This window comes from Haliotis cracherodii, unplaced genomic scaffold (genome assembly GCF_022045235.1).
Source record: "Haliotis cracherodii isolate W230 unplaced genomic scaffold, xgHalCrac1.p SCAF_4, whole genome shotgun sequence".
Taxonomy (NCBI): Eukaryota; Metazoa; Mollusca; class Gastropoda; order Lepetellida; family Haliotidae; genus Haliotis; species Haliotis cracherodii.
In genome coordinates, this window is record NW_027266297.1 from 62,591,780 (window position 1) to 62,609,209 (window position 17,430).

The window sequence follows — 17,430 nt, forward strand, 5'->3', positions numbered from 1 at the left end:
CTTGGAAATTGCTGTCTATATCTCAGAACTCTGAGGGGGTTGGAGAACATTCTTTATTCAGGTTTCTGCATTACAAAGAACGTTTGAACTTTTACAAACAAACAAAGATGTGATGCATGTTCATCTGTTGTCATTTGTTGAAATATCTGGAATTGTGATAGTTATATAGATACGTAGTTCCGAAAGGAAATCGTGCTCGGATTTATGGTAGTGTCTAACAAACAGGCAGATGACTTTCGATCCCATGCAGCTTGCACAATCAATACACATTCCACCTGACACGACCGAGGACATAAATATAGAAACCACATTTTTATTACTAATTGTAAGTTTGTATCATCCAATAATTACAATATGTTACAATGACGTTAAAAAAACAATATGTTAAATTGACGTTAAAATAGCAAATACGCCTTATGTACGCAAGAATGAAGTTCATTTTTGCTTTTGAAAGCAACTAAATTGCATATTATCAAACAATATAATTTGCTATAACCTTGTTACGTACCAATGCTCCTTGGTATGCCCTACGCCTATGTGTGCAGTATGTGTGCAGGTGTGTGTGTGTGTGTGTGTGTGTGTGTGTGTGTGATGAATCCTAGGATATCATTTGATTCTCGCCATTTGGCATTTTTCTTGTCTGAGGTAATCATCCGACAAATCTAGGTTTAACGTAGTGAATGTCATAGTATAATGTAATATACACATGACATGGTGTAAGCAGTGACATGGGACAATTATACATTGAAAATATAGCAACCTTGAAATGCGTATTTACATATGCAGATAATCAAACATTTGAAGAAGTAGCTGATATCAGAAAATGGCATAAGACACATTATATTATAAGCGTTATTAAGTATGTGTATGAACATACATAATTTTTAGCTGACTCTCAAACTAATATCGCATGAGAAGACTTCTTCAGATTTGCAAGCAGGTAATTTATCAAAATTACATGTACCAAATCTATGGCTGGTTTAAAGTATGCCTAGTTACATTGAGAAAAATGGAATTGATTTAAATAATATCCCTGTGCATATGTACAAAGAAGTTTGTGCCCACAAGGTTGGTTGGTTTGTTGTTTAACGCCGCACTCAGCAATGTTCCAGCTATATGACGACGGTCTGTAAATAATCGAGTCTGGACCAGACAATCCAGTGATTAATGTCTTGAGCATCGATCCACGCAATTGGGATAGCTATGACTGGTTTAAGGGAGGCTAAGTTGAGAAAAATTGAACTGTTTTATATATCCCAGTGCATATGTACAACATTTAGCATTTTTGCACTCACATACTACGAAAGAGATTCAGGCATACAAGGGGACAAATATCGTTCATAAATGTCAACTGCTCGAGATACGTTCTCACCATCGTTTCGAGGTCCATCGATGTCAGGTTCAACATCTGAAGTGTCCTTTTCATTTTCATCAGATGCGTTATGTGTACCTTCACACAGGTGTACAGGGGATTGGGAATCATCAGAGGACGCAGCCATGTTTCTGTGCATGTCACTATAGTTTATTTCCCAGTACCTATGCAGGGGTTCATATCGTGTATCCATATGACGCATTTCCTCAACAACCAGAGCGTGTTCTGGGTCGTTTCCGTTGGCCAATCTTCTCCTAGAAACAAATATAGGTATGCGACATTCAAAATAGGTGTAATGTAGAATTATCAAGTCAACTAGAAACTCTTCAACACAAAGCTGCTAAAATACTTCCTGGGCTCCCAAAGACAAACATCTGTATTATGAGTGAGTGAGGGTTTACGCCGCTTTTAGCAATGTTTGTCCATTATCGAAAATCAACATATCTTTAAGGCAGTGCAAATATGTATATGTCATATAAAGATATTTAGGTAGCTCATAAATGTACATGTTTGTCTTTCTTTTGTACATTCCAACAATATCGATTGGCTATTTTCTCCATTAAGCCTAAGCATACCAACCGTGGACAAATCTGTGGTGCTTTACGCAGAAGGAGCAATAGCAATAGGATAATAACAATCAGCAGCAGAACAGCCAGGATGATTCCCACGTCCAATATGTAGTTATGCTCAACAGACACTGAATACAAAAGAAGTACTTATAAAAAATACAATGGATCATGTTTCCACACTTACATTTGTATCTCGTTGGGACATACACTCCTCCATGGCCGGGGCAAAATATATTTTGTTTACACCTATGCCTGCGTTCAAGATGAATGTCAACACATACAGTTAATCACATATTCCATTAGGTTCAAAGAGAAATTATTTACCAGCTCCGCACATGCATTCTTTTGGGGTTTTGTTACCACCTGGTGAATACGGTTCGACTATTCGAGTACAGGTACATTTAGAACTCATTTAGAAGTCCCAAGTATCCACGTTAAGCATAAAATTCCCCTGATGTCTTAAATCCTGGATAACTCGAGCTTCCGTCCAGGTCACCTCGAGTTAGACGCAACGATGTTCGACTGTACATGTAAGGCGATTTGATTGGTGTCCGTGTTGTCCTGTTATTGGTTTATTAGTGTCTTGACATGAAAATCATCATTACATAATTACAAACCGTCCAGAGTTTAGGAATGTATCAGCGTCTCTTTTTACCAAACATCTTTGTAACATCAGTCATAGTTACATTATCAAATACCTGGCAGGTTGAATAAAACAAGCATTAAATAATCATATCCCCGTCAATCAGTCCCCAAGAAAAGCCAGGGAGTGGCTTCTTCTAAAAAGACAAGGACACTTACTAATATACTGATTAATGTGCTGCTGGCTGAATTGTACATGCTGTCATCTCTGTAAAGTTAGTGTCACTGGAAACAGGGGTCATCATCAAACCCTGCCCGTATTTTAGTGAATGGCTAGGCTGATAACTGTACACAGTTTTATCAAGAAATATTGAGTTTGAGTCTTTGAGTTATTCGCCGAATATAATCCTACCTACCCTCATTTAAGTCTAAATGCGATTTGCTGTCATGGAAATCGGAACAAACACAGGTCTCAATACCGAAGGCATCACAAACAAACACAGTTCTAAATACATCACATCATCGCGAGACATATATATTATATATTTTAATAATAATTCATCGAGAGACTTATAGAGTATGTATTTCAATAATAGTTATCACAAATACAAGCACACCATGCTTACCCTAAGATGCGACTATCGGGATCCGGTAGTCAGGCTCGCTGACTTGGTTGATTCAAGTCATCGATCCCAATTGCGTGGATTGATGCTCATGATATCAGTCACTGGATTGTCTAGTCCAGACTCGATTATTTACAGACCGCCGTCATATAGCTACACTATTGCTGAGTGCGGCGTTAAACAACAAACAAACAAACCAACCATTACAACTACATGTAGGATATACGTTTGCATAACATGTCCCTTTTCACAGCAATATTTAGTTGCCATTACAAGACTTAATATGGGAACTGTCTCATACTAACCTTTTCTATCAAGATCTGATTCTCTTGTCGATGAAGTTATTCCATCACTGCACCACTTAGATGTCTGGCATATGTCAGACGTAGAACAGTTCTCCTTGCACAGTTTGTCACAGTCATTGTCATAGGTGGAATTACATCCAACCTCACACAATCCAGTCTGTTGTTCACACACACTCATCACACATGATCCACAGTTTAAGCTACAGTTTCAACCGTAGTATCCCTTCTTGCATCCATCAGCGCAGTGTCCGCTGTGGGTGTCGCACGTTCCTTGACATCCTGGGTGACACTGGATGCACCCCGGGCCATAATAGCCCAGTACACAGCCATGTTTACACTCGCCGTTCTGGTCACATTCATTGTGATAACATCCTCTGCTGCATGCTTCTTTACACTTCTCTCCGTACCATCCGCGTTTACATCCATATTTACATTCCCCCGACGTTTTGTCACATTGTATGGGAAGACTTTTCGTTGAATTGGAATACACATCACAATGTATACTACATGTGTCACCACAGTGTTGCCCATAATACCCTGTTAAACATGTAGTACATTGTGCCGTTGTACAATGTCCTGAACAGTTGTGACACACATGCTCACACTTTCCTCCAGTGTAATCGGCCGTACGCCTTTGGCATTCTCCTGTCGTGTAGTTACAGAGTTCACATTGTTTCGAACATGATTTACACTGGGAACCAAAGTAAGAATCGACACAGTTTCCCCAGCAGCTGTCATTTTGCACGCAATAAGATCCAACACATCCAGATGCACATCTCGTACATCCAGGTGAAGAGGTTATACAGGGCACCCTACAGCTTCGACCAAAATACCCTAACTGACATCCATGAGAGCACTCGCTGACTCCGCTTTGTGTGTTTAACGTACACGTACTGTTTAAGCATCCTTGGCTACATCTGTGGTTACAGTGTGAGCCATAATATCCAACAAAACACTCACTTTGGCACTTGCCATCTGAGCCACATTGTGAACATTGCTGGCCTTCTGTGCAAGTCGAATCTGGAAGAGAAGGAAAGTAGCCTTAGAACAAAATTGTGTTTTTAATCTGCTAATGTCATTTTGATTTATCAATATTATCAAAAATATATTAGTTTGACAGATATCGTTTCTCTCAATTCACTCTGACGGCAGTCACCATTTGGAAAGATAATATTGTATCAATAATAATTACTCGTTTGCATACTTCATATGATACTTAGTAATTTTAACATTACCTGACGGCATGCATAAATGTGCCGACGGAAGACACAGACACACGCCAAGTATAAAGATAAATCCGTGCATTATCATAGATCCCAAGCTGCCACACTAAGATAAATATTAATTAATGGTGGCAGTTCGCCGAGGACTGTCGCTGTGGCTGTGACTGTGGCAAGCGACATCAGTGCATATAAGGAAATAAGGAGAGATGAGACATATCAGCGCAGTCGCGGAATAGGAAAGCAACTTTGCCAGTGAAGGAAATATTTCAATAAATAACGCTGGGTCTTTATGTCCCATTGAACCTAGACGTAATTGCCAAACTACATAGCTCGGGTAATGTAGAGGACGGAGAAAGTATAGGTCATGCCAGTGAAATTGCATGGTTAAATGTGTATTAAACTGACAGTGGCAATTGAATCATTGCGAAATTTTTCATGTTGTGATTTCATGTTGTAAACATCAGGCATCAATCTGACAATATGTTCATACGAAACTTACACTCATGAAGTGAGGTGAAGTGAAATGAAATGGAATGGGGCTTATATAGAAACTTGTTTTCTTTAACATAGTATACTCTTTGGTAAAAGTTGAGAATGCGACAATAGAACATGATGTTAAATTTCGCAATCTCAAAAATGTATACTAAAACATTCAGTTTGGGTTTACAATAACAAAGGCAATACCACTGGTCAAACAAGTGGCAACAGAAATACACGACAAGCCCTACAACGTGTTTCAGAGCACTCACGGATGTCAAAAAGGTTTTACTTTCAAAAGTCTTGAAGGAGGCCCGAGCGCCTTTCTTGATACTGGGGTAGTTTTTGAAGCTGACAGGAATTAGGTGTTTTCAGAGTGGCACCCTGTCCGCACCTGTCAAGTCAATCATAAAAGGCCCTATCGTTCTATACTGACCCATCTCAAAACTCCTGGAATGGTAAAGTCTGTCCCGTGTTTGTCCACTAAAAAAAAGTACTCACGGAAATGAAAAAAAACCCTGTTTTTTCGATCTCAGATTTTAAATAAATGCAGTTAATATACAAAATATATAAATATTCAAACAACTCAATTAGTACTATTTGGACCATGGCACAAACACAGCATATCAAAGGGTTTTATGTCTTTTTACACGTAAAAGTATGTAAAAAAAGGAACAAAACAGACTCTTGTGAAACTGAGCTTAACAAGGTGTTAGTAGATCAAGGTGAATGTCCATGACCTATGACACCTTGACGACAGATGCAAACAGGTGCTTGAAACCCACGTGCATGTGATATGTTAGTGATTTGTGAGTGGCATTGTGGGATAGTGAATCATCGTCATAATATCAGAACGTAAAAGTAACATATTCCCGTCACAAACAACAACTTACACGTCATTATTATTATGTACATAAACATAGCTGTTATTTTTATTGTTGTTTTGATAACCTTTTTCCCAGGCTAATTTGCACAATGCATATAGCCTGTTTCTGCCAAGTCAATTTGGACTTAGTTTTATTTTATAATGTTCAAAGTGCCTACAAATTACATCCTGTAAAGTACATTTTGTATTGAGCACTGAGATAAAACTAGCAAATCGAGACTAGTACTTTTCCAGTTGTTTTGTTATTTCGTATTTACATCTACGTAATGCTTTGTGTCGATTATTAAATCCAGCAAAACAGGTTTTTTTTTCATTTCCATGAGTACTTTACCAAATTAGGTAAATCAAAATCACACTTCCTTTCACAATCCGGCCACTACTCGATATTATACGTATGTTTCAATCATTTGCTGTCTCTGATTACCATTACAAATAAACTTACAACATTTTCACTGCCACGTACCTCATGGTGTACGCGTATACATTGAATCAGTTAATGCTTATTTGTTGGTCATTCGCATGCATTACGTGCGTTATTGATATTAATAGCGAAAGACCCCCACTCAGTTTGAAAACTGTAAATATATTTGTAAGTTTACTTACGTATAAGTTGGTCTGAAAATATATCGAGGGGTTAGTGCCAGAACCACTTATCTCCATTTTCCCTAGATGTGAGAAATCCCACTTCAAAAGTTTGAAATGGTGCTAAAAAGCACCACTTGAAGTTTTATTAGCAATATTGTCTCCAGCCATTGTCATTAAGTGTGCCAAACAGTATATCTTGTTTTTTCAACATAACATTGATATTAACATGTAATAAAGATAACCTGAAATATATACGATGTTCTGGCATATCTCTTTCCCAAAGAAATTCAGCTAGACTTTCAGCCAAAGCAAAGTAAATAAAGGCAACTCCATCTGGCAGCATAAACATCATACAGGAAAGGGGAAATGTGAGGCCCAGATCCTTGTAAACAGAAGTGATACATTGTGGCCCTGATAAATGATAACATTTCTGCTTGCGTCAAATTACCCCAAACACAGGACATACGTTTATGCTTCAGAAACTTTCTCAATGAGCAAGCCAATTAATAGCAATAACAGCTTATCTCCCGACAGCTGGTAATGGCTCAACCTCAGAGTCTGCGTGACACACAGGCTGATACCATTATCCTGGTGTAAGCTGACACTCTAAAGCATCGCTTGCTACAAACACGTGGTTATAATCACTTACCAGCTTTAACGATTATCTGGCATTGCCTAAAATAACTAAAGTAATGTCAGTGTTGCCTTTACCAAACATTGTTCATTTTATTAAATGCTGTACATTTACATTTACATTGCATTGTTTGTTTCAAAACTAAAAAGCTAATTAGTATGCAAAATTAAGTTAATGTCAGGCTGTAATGCTAATGAGTGTAAATGTGTCACACAAAGTTAACGGAGAAACGTTATTCTATAAATTATAGATGAATAGAAGATCCTTTTAAAACCTTTGAGCAATTATTTGTTTATGTAAATATATATTCTTTTATGAAACAGTGGGTACATATTTAGCTTATTATCTATATACCAGTATATAATATATAAAGAGTGATAGATAAATAGATAGACAGATCTGTACCCAACGTTCAATTTTCAAAATGGTGCCATAACTCGCAGTATTCACAAAAAAATATAATACTTTTTCAAGCTGAGCTTCATTCAAAGTCAATTTATGAACATACAAATACTGCAATTCTTAAGATCAGTTATCTCAGATTGTATTCGGATATCCAACCTAGCTGTCATAAGACATTTTAATGTGGTTACAATCATTTTACGTTCCTAACAGTAAATGGAATTCTTAGCTTGAACATTCACGCGATTGTTGTGGCTCACTAAAAAGGAAATTAATAAGGAAGTAATGCAGGAACTTGTCAGATATAATATAGCCAGGATCAGCATTTCAGAAATGTCAGACTTCCACAAATCTGAGTCGGGTATTCATGTTTAACTGCGGCATAGTATCTCAGCGGGCTGGCACAATAATATTGGCATTAGTCCGGACTAGTGCAATCACACGCACTTACGCACGCACGCGCGTACTCACACATAGCTATATTAGTGCGATAATGAACACAGCACCACAGTCACACATCATATTATGCAATGTCTGTGTCATAGTCTTCCTCCATAGCATCTGGTACCGGTAGACAATCAGGTCTGTTACCAGTTGGGAGAGCTTTGTAGTACTCATGATATTCGCTTGGAATAATGCCAGATCTACAAAGAGATAACAAGTCTTTCTTCTTCGCATGTGATATTTCTTGCTTCCCAGTGTATCTACAAGTAAGGGAGTTGGTTGTGTTCAGAGGTCTTCCTCGTCTACTGCCTGCTGTAACCTTGATTTCTCTGAACTGCTCATCATTGTGTTCAGTTTTGAAGTAAACGCTGTCAGGGCTAGTCTTCATAAACCGCAGCCAGCGAACATTTAGCCAGTTAACTCTACCACCATCCGTGTCCACTTTAGTATTTTTCAGTCTTTGATGTGCCAATTTCTTGAAGTCCATTACATCCGTGTGTTTGATTGGAATAACGAGATAGGGGTCCTTCCTTCTTGCCATTCTGATAACAGTATCCCACTGGCTGGGAACAAAAATACTTGTCTTCTTTTTGGCGAATTCAATACTGGAGTGAATTGCATCGCACTCCATTTGGGTGTGTCCTGGCTCCAAGAATTTATGGTCAATGACATCAATGTGGTCAGTGGTAGTGACAGCATGAAGTAGGGAAGCAGCAACATATTGGTTCCTATTCTGCCCTGTGCATGTATCTGAATACAGGATAACATGGTTGATGTTAGGAGGCATTGCTTTCAACTGTATTTGTAAACATGATGCAATTTCGCATGAACCTCTCTGGGCATCAACCTCTGACCACAGAAAACATGTACCGCTCTTGTGAACAGCATCATGCACTGTGAAATTATAACAATTCAGTTTTCTCATATAGAAAATTTCGCTAACTAGCGAACATGGCGTGTACAATACTGCCTCAAGGTCAAATGTTCCAACAAAGACAGAGGATTCTGTCAAGGCAAGTGCTTTGTCCTTAATCTTTGCCTCTCGAGCTCTGATTTTTCTGGCTTGGTGTTCATTGAAATCCTTTGTTAATTGTTCTGTCAGGCAACCAGTGTCTCTTTCTCTGTAATATTGCTGACAAAGCGAACACTGGTCCTTCTTTGGTACATGGAAAGAAAAATTATATTCTTTATTGAAGACGTTTCTGTAGAGTGATGAGGACACTGGTTCTTTGTTGTCTGCAGCACACCTTTCCTTATAAAGATCATACATCTTTTTAATATTCAATTCTGGTCCTAAAAATTGCCTGTTTGTATCTTTTCTTGTGTAGTGGGCATCCATCTTAGGAAATGACTCGATGTGTTCCCTTACTTTTGTCAAGCGATCACTAGCAGTTTTATTGTGTGGCTTATGTCTACCGCGACGTTCTGTGCTCCCAAAGGTTCCCTGGCTCTTGTGCTGTAAGGCATGGCTGATATATGACTCCCCAATGTCAAGTGTCTTCATGAAAAACTTCTTGCAAACAAGATGTCTTGTTCCTTCCCACTGTAGATTAAATGCCCGATAGACTTGGCGTTTCTTTTCCACCTTTTTTTCACTGTCATCCAGGTATGTACGGGTTTTCTTTTCATCAGTGTTGGAACAAACAAAATCCTTTTGCCTTTCATATGATGCCAAGCTTCTAAATGCTTTAAATATACTGTGTCGAGCTTCTTCGGGGATCTTCTGGGTGCACTTATATCTACATTTTGAGCAGTCGACTGCTTTAACCGATTTTCCTTTCATGGTCTTCCCTTGCTGGTTCACATATTCCATTCCACCTAATCTCAGGTGTTTCCTTTGATTTTTTAACCATGTCTCGGGCGTCGCACGTCTCTTTCTAAACAACACCTTTCTAGGAGGTGTATGGAAGGCTGCCGACTTTCTTGGAGTTGCAGATCGAGTTGGGTTCTGTTTGTTTGGGGTTGATGCTGTATTACCTGATGACACTGTGTCGTCACCATGCTGTGAAGATACTGGAACTGGACTTGAAGTATTTGAACTGATCACAGGACCTTCTGGCATTACATGGTTGCGTTCATTTACAGCAGGACAAGAAACATCAGAGATGCTGATCGACTGGAGACAACTTGCAGCTGATTTGGACGTTCCAGGACAGGTAGCTCTAGAAGCACATGCTTCTGTTGTTTCATGTTGAGTACTTGAGTACTGAGAAGATTTTGTGATGTTATTTTCTATCATTGTGTTTGACAAATGGTTAGCCAGTGGTGTGCATGCATCATAATGATCTTCAATACCTTTTATGGATGTAAATGCGAGGATTATTCTTCTCTCAGTGCATTGTTGACGAATTGTAGGTTGGACATCAATTACAGGAGTTGATGCCTTGCTGGAGAAAATACGGACACCACGACCTGACCAGTTAGCAAGTGCTAATGGCAGGAAATCAGCAACCTTATTGGTGAAATATCCATTCCTGCGAAGATGTTCCACTTCCAGTGAATAACTTTGCCATGTTTCCAGGTTGTTTTCCTCCACTTCAGCATAGAAATCAGAATAAGTGATGATATTATCATCAAGATGATCACACAGTTGTTTCCTCAGTTCACATTCACTCACATTAAGTTGAAGTGCAGAAGCCTTAAAAAAGCAATTTCCATCAGCCGGTACCTTCAGTAACTTGTATCCATTACAATGCAGAAGCTGTTCTAATCTCTCCGTGTGAAACTTTTTCATTTGAGATTCATACATGTAGTTGGTATGACTTTCATGTAATGTCTTCAGAACAACAGTTTCCTCCAATTCCCCACTTGACCTTTCATGAAATTTGCTATGAACAATATTCTTCTGATTTGGTATTGTCAATTCTGTTTCCGATTCAGTGGTGTCAGACGAGCATAAATCTTCTTCATTCGGAAGGTACTCTTCGGATGATGTTTCGATGCTACTTTCAACATGTGTATGTCTATATTTCCCCAAATAAATTAAAGGTTCGTCATCAGAGCTGTCAAATTCATTTTCATTTCCTCCCTCACTGGTATTACTGGAACGTGGCTCTATGTAGTCTTGAGGGGCTTTCGTATGCGTTGCCGACAAAGGATCTGTGTTGTCAGTAGTTTGTACCTGATTAGCATCCATGTTGGTTGCCGTCAATGGATCTGCGCTGTCAGTGGTTGGTAGCTGATCAGTTTCCATGTTGGTTGCCGTCAATGGATCTGCGTTGTCAGTGGTTGGTAATTGATTAGCTTCCATGCTGGTTGCCGCCAATGGATCTGCGTTGTCAGTGGTTGGTAATTGATTAGCTTCCATGCTGGTTGCCGCCAATGGATCTGCATTGTCAGTGGTTGGTAATTGATTAGCTTCCATGCTGGTTGCCGCCAATGGATCTGGGTTGTCAGTGTTTGGTAACTGATTAGCTTCCATGTTGGTTGCCGCCAATGGATCTGGGTTGTCAGTGGTTGGTTGTGGATTTGGTTCCATGCTCGTTGCCGTCAATGGAACTGTGTTGTCAGTTGTTGGTAGCTGGTGAGCATCCATGTTGGTTGCCGTCAATGGATATGGGTTGTCAGTGGTTGGTAGCGGATTCGGTTCCATGTTGGTTGCCGTCAATGGATCTGGGTTGTCAGTGGTTGGTAGCTGATTAGCATCCATGTTGGTTGCCGTCAATGGATCTGCGTTGTCATTGGTTGGTAGCGGATTCGGTTCCATGTTGGTTGCCGTCAATGGATCTGGGTTGTCAGTGGTTGGTAGCTGATTAGCATCCATGTTGGTTGCCGTCAATGGAACTGGGTTGTCAGTGGTTGGTAGCTGATTAGCATCCATGTTGGTTGCCGTCAATGGAATTTGGTTGTCAGTGGTTGGTAGCGGATTCGGTTCCATGTTGGTTGCCGTCAATGGAACTGGGTTGTCAGTGGTTGGTAGCTGATTAGCTTCCATGCTGGTTGCCGCCAATGGATCTGCGTTGTCAGTGGTTGGTAATTGATTAGCTTCCATGCTGGTTGCCGCCAATGGATCTGCGTTGTCAGTGGTTGGTAATTGATTAGCTTCCATGCTGGTTGCCGCCAATGGATCTGCGTTGTCAGTGGTTGGTAATTGATTAGCTTCCATGCTGGTTGCCGCCAATGGATCTGGGTTGTCAGTGTTTGGTAACTGATTAGCTTCCATGTTGGTTGCCGCCAATGGATCTGGGTTGTCAGTGGTTGGTTGTGGATTTGGTTCCATGCTCGTTGCCGTCAATGGAACTGTGTTGTCAGTTGTTGGTAGCTGGTGAGCATCCATGTTGGTTGCCGTCAATGGATATGGGTTGTCAGTGGTTGGTAGCGGATTCGGTTCCATGTTGGTTGCCGTCAATGGATCTGGGTTGTCAGTGGTTGGTAGCTGATTAGCATCCATGTTGGTTGCCGTCAATGGATCTGCGTTGTCATTGGTTGGTAGCGGATTCGGTTCCATGTTGGTTGCCGTCAATGGATCTGGGTTGTCAGTGGTTGGTAGCTGATTAGCATCCATGTTGGTTGCCGTCAATGGAACTGGGTTGTCAGTGGTTGGTAGCTGATTAGCATCCATGTTGGTTGCCGTCAATGGAATTTGGTTGTCAGTGGTTGGTAGCGGATTCGGTTCCATGTTGGTTGCCGTCAATGGAACTGGGTTGTCAGTGGTTGGTAGCTGATTAGCATACACGCTGGTTGCTGACAAAGGATCTGCGTTGTGAATGGTTGGTAGCTGATTAACATCCATGTTGGTTGCCGTCAATGGATCTGGGTTGTCAGTGGTTGGAAGCTGATAAGCATCCATGTTGGTTGCCGTCAATGGAACTGGGTTGTCAGTGGTTGGTAGCGGATTCGGTTCCATGTTGGTGGGTGGTTGTGGCACAATATGGTGTAATATCTGATTGTTCTCAATAATATTGCAAGCTTCCAAAATGTCTTGATCTTCGAAGTCAGAATCAAACTCACTCATTTTCCAATGCCTATAGAAAGAAAACAAAAAACATAAGAAAACAATACATAGCACTGGTCTTGAAATATTTGTGTATGTGACATTATTTCTCAATTTACAATCTAACTTCATGTATCATATATTTACTCTTATGTAAACTTTACTTGTGTTTATGAAAGATGTTTATGTTAAAAACACAAGTCTCACCCATGTCATTTACATACTATTTTATAGCAAAATTAACAAAAAATTCTCTGCGATTATCTGAAAACATCCAAGAACACACTAAAAGTTAACGAACACTCATTTGATAATGACTTAAACATAAAAATCCGTTATATAAATCATCAGACGTGTTGTTGCGTCGTAACTTTATAACAATATAAGAGATCAATTTTCAAAAATTAGTAAAATAACAGATAATTTAATTAAATTTACAGTTTTACTCACCTTAAACGTATTTATGTTGATGAAAATAATTTGGACTATGATATTTCCGTTGTAAGACGTTTGTGTAGTGGGGTTTATCTTCGACGCCAGGACCAAGTAATGACCATTAGTATAAGCTGACTGGAATTTGGCCCGGGGATCAGATATAAACATCCTGGGCCATAGAAGGCTAGCACCAGTTAACATCATCTGGTGCGGGGGAGCGCTATCTCTAATCGTAAACACAAAAAGCCAGCACATCTCAAATGCTTATCAGTTGTTACGGCTCTCCAATTAAAGGAGTCTGAAGCCTATATCAGAGTGCTAGAATGTGTCAATTCTCGATACGTTTTTCTGGCTTAATAGAATTGAGTGAAAACTTTAATGTTGTGTATACCAGCATGTAGTATTTTAGTATAGAACATCCTGGCGCAACACGAGAACAGAGTTAAGTGATAAGTTGTTTATGTCTTGTTGAATATCTTTTGAAATATACAATGTAGTACATAGATATTTTGGCGTAGGATTATATATGGTCATACAATGTTTTGAAAGTCATAAAGTCAATTTTAATATTTTACAAGATAATGTGTTCTGGCACTAACCCCTCGATATGTTAGAAAATATGTCAGGGTCTGTTATGTTAAATTAACATTTGGTCCCTATGCCTATTAATTATTTATACGGGGCATTTGTTGCATAACATCTTTGTACAGACAATCTACACCTTCGTTGTATCTAAGTCACCATGTAATTACGATTGAAATATCGCATTTGAAGCTTCATGTATTAAGATCACAAAATATGGTTGGTATTTTACAGGTTGTACACAAAGCACGAGAAACACTGTTATATATTTACTCATGGTAAGAATCGGCGTTCAATCTCACCACATAATCATGATTAAAAATACTACACGAAATATTTACAAATTTTCGAACATAATCCATTCACCAAAATAAATAAAACTTTCCTAGATCTATCTGATGACAAATTAACAGAAGGTGACATCCATAAATTATCTTCCTTATTCAGATTTAGGTTCACGATAACAATGACACTGGCAATATAAGTGGCAGCAGACATACGTAACAGGACCTACAACACTTTTCACAGCACTCATGGATGTCAAGAATTCTGGACACTGTGGTTGCTTTGAAGCTGGCAGGAATTCGGTGTTTTCAGTTTGACATCTTGTCCGAAATTGGCAAGAAGATCGTTAAATGCCTCAATTTCGCTGGTGTTGCTTTTATATGGACTCAGTCATCTTTCTAGTAACTGATCTATCTCAAGTATGCCCCGTGTTTGTCAACAACCAACTGTGGGAAATCTCAATCACATTTCTTTTCACAATCCAGCCACTACTCAATATTGTACGTGCGTTTCAGTCATTTGGAGTCACTAACAACCACTGCAAATAAACTTACTACATTCTCATAACTCATACTCGTACGTAATCGATATTAATAGCGAAAGGCCCCCACTCAGTTTGAACACTGTAAATACATTTGTAAGTTTACTTACGTATTAGTTGGTCTGAAAATATATGTCAGAAAATATTCTCAGAGTCTGTTATTTTAAATTTACATTTGGTCCCTATGCCTATTAATTATTTATACGGGGCATTTGTTGCATAACATCTTCGTACAGACAACCTGTCCCTTTGTTGTTTCCAAGTCTTCAAGTAATTACGATTAAAATATCGCATTTATTAAAACACTTATCTACTGTTATCACATTATGAAGTTCGTGAACAGTTTTCAGGTGTAGACATAGCCCGAGAAACACTGTTATATATTTTGTATTACCAATGACATTAACGTTTTACTGGCGAAAGTCCATTCAGTTAATAATGTATAATATGCACAGCACGGAAGACTAGTAAGTTGACAGGCTGTGTGGAACTACCTTGTTCAGACTGTTAGATATGTCATTGATGAAAATCAGAAAATATGTCGATGTATTTCGTCTATTTTGTGTGTAAAGTGCTTATCATTTAATCAATATGTATTACAAAAGCGAATCGCATGTTATGCAGTGTTGACGATTCAGGTATGTACATATGCACGCCATTGATGTACTCATTATTCAGAAGATGGGAGTGAAGTTGAACGTAATCTGTACACTTTAGAGAGATGGATTCATATAAACCAAAAGAAGACAATTTAGTCGCTTCGTTATGTAATAAATGGATGTGAGGAATTGTTGTAAAATAAGGTTGATATCATTGTTAACTTAAGTCAGATGTTTTTGGCCAGTGTATGGAATAACGAATGGAGACTGATGAACAAAATAGGGAAGTAAATATTTACGAATGGGTCCGAAAACAAGATACATAATCCTTTTTGCCTTTAGTTGTCATACATGGTCCTTAGCGCTGATAATGACCTAGTTTACAAAGAAATATCTTATCTAACAAACACAATGAACTTAGTGTATTGAAGGTCATCAAAGCATGCGTCTAATTTATTTTGGCATATCGTGGCTAAAGTTTGAAATTTGTGTTCTTAGCAAGTTCAACAATAGCTTTATTTCTCGTATTATTGATTTTCGGTACGATAAATTTCAAAAATCAAACATCCGTGTCTGCTTTGGTTCCCAAGGAAAGGAATCCTTCAAATGTCAAGGTTCATCGATATTACCCCTATTAATATAAAGACAATAAAACCGTTTTAGTCCTCTTTGTCAATACAAAAGAACATGTAGACTTATTTGTTATGTGGCAGTGCAACATGGGATACATTCCATCAACGAAATTAACTTTTGTATGCTTGGAAAAAAATCATTTGAAGCAGGCTATGTATAGCTTTGATCTGTAACCGAATCAGGGTATTTATCACGAGAAAGCAAGAGGTATCTGTATGTAGAAGCAATTGGAAGCAGTATACCGATATAAGATCAAGTATCGATGATGACTCTACCTAGGCTATAACATAACACAATACATCGCGTCATGGACAGGGGTTGAATATTTCACTGTTCATTATTTGATGGAAATATATGACATTGTCGCACAATTAACACCATGAGTCACATGATGCGAGGGGTGGCTGAAGAGTTCTAAGCCTAACTGTGAAAGACCCGCACCAAGTCGATGGTTTTCATTTATTTCTCCACATAGTCACCTTCCAGGTTTACACACTTTTGCCAGCGATGCTGCAAGGCCATGCCGGTCAAAAAATCTTTTTCTTCAGCCACCCTAAAAAAAGTCATTCACGGCGGAAATGACGTCATCATTACCAGGAAAATGGCGACCGGCTAGTTCCCTTTTCATTTGGGGAAACAGGTGGAAGTCTGACGGGGCCAAATCGGGTGAATAAGGGGGATGGTCAATGAGTTCGAAGCCACAATCATGGATCGCTGACATGGCAACCACCGATTTGTTAACTCCTTTAGTGAGCATTCACCGTCGCTTAGCTTCACGCAACTGTCTCAGTAGGTCAGCATGATATCTTCCATTGATAGTCTGGCCTTTTTCAAGGTAGTCAATCAGCAGAATATCCTTGGAATCCCAAAAGACTGAAGCCATCACCTTTCCAGCAGGAGGAACCGACTTGGCTTTGGGGGGGGGGGGGGGGGGGGGGGGGGGGGCTGGTGATTCCGGATGCTTCCATTGTTTAGACTGAATTTTGGTTTCTGGTTGAAAGTGATGAATCCAGGTCTCATCCATGGTTACAAATCGGGCCAAAAATTCATCGGGATCTGCTTCAAAACGGCACACATTGTCACGGGACGTCAGGAATCCGACACGTTTCTGATCCGCTGTCAAGAGCATTGGCACCCATCTTGCAGAAACTTTTGTCATTCCCAACTCGTTGGTGATAATGTGCTCAACCCTCTCATGAGAGATGCCCACAACTCTGGCAATATGTCGAGTGGTCAATCGTCGATCAGCCATCACCATGTCATGCACCCGGGTAATGTTTTCCGGAATGGTTGCTGTTGAAGGCCTTCTTGTACGCGGGT

At 39.4% G+C, this 17,430-nt stretch overlaps 1 protein-coding gene across 1 annotated transcript; it reads right to left on the minus strand.

Moving 5' to 3' along the window:
* Nucleotides 1–860: 860 nt before the first annotated feature.
* Nucleotides 861–3,649, minus strand: LOC139480574 (uncharacterized). Its single transcript, XM_071263715.1, has 3 exons — nt 3,452–3,649; nt 1,952–2,069; nt 861–1,626 (listed from the first exon to the last, which is right to left on the minus strand). The coding sequence occupies exons 1-3, from the start codon at nt 3,627–3,629 to the stop codon at nt 1,299–1,301; spliced, it is 624 nt and encodes a 207-aa protein (XP_071119816.1). The 5' UTR covers nt 3,630–3,649; the 3' UTR covers nt 861–1,298.
* Between the last annotated feature and the right edge of the window lie 13,781 nt (nt 3,650–17,430).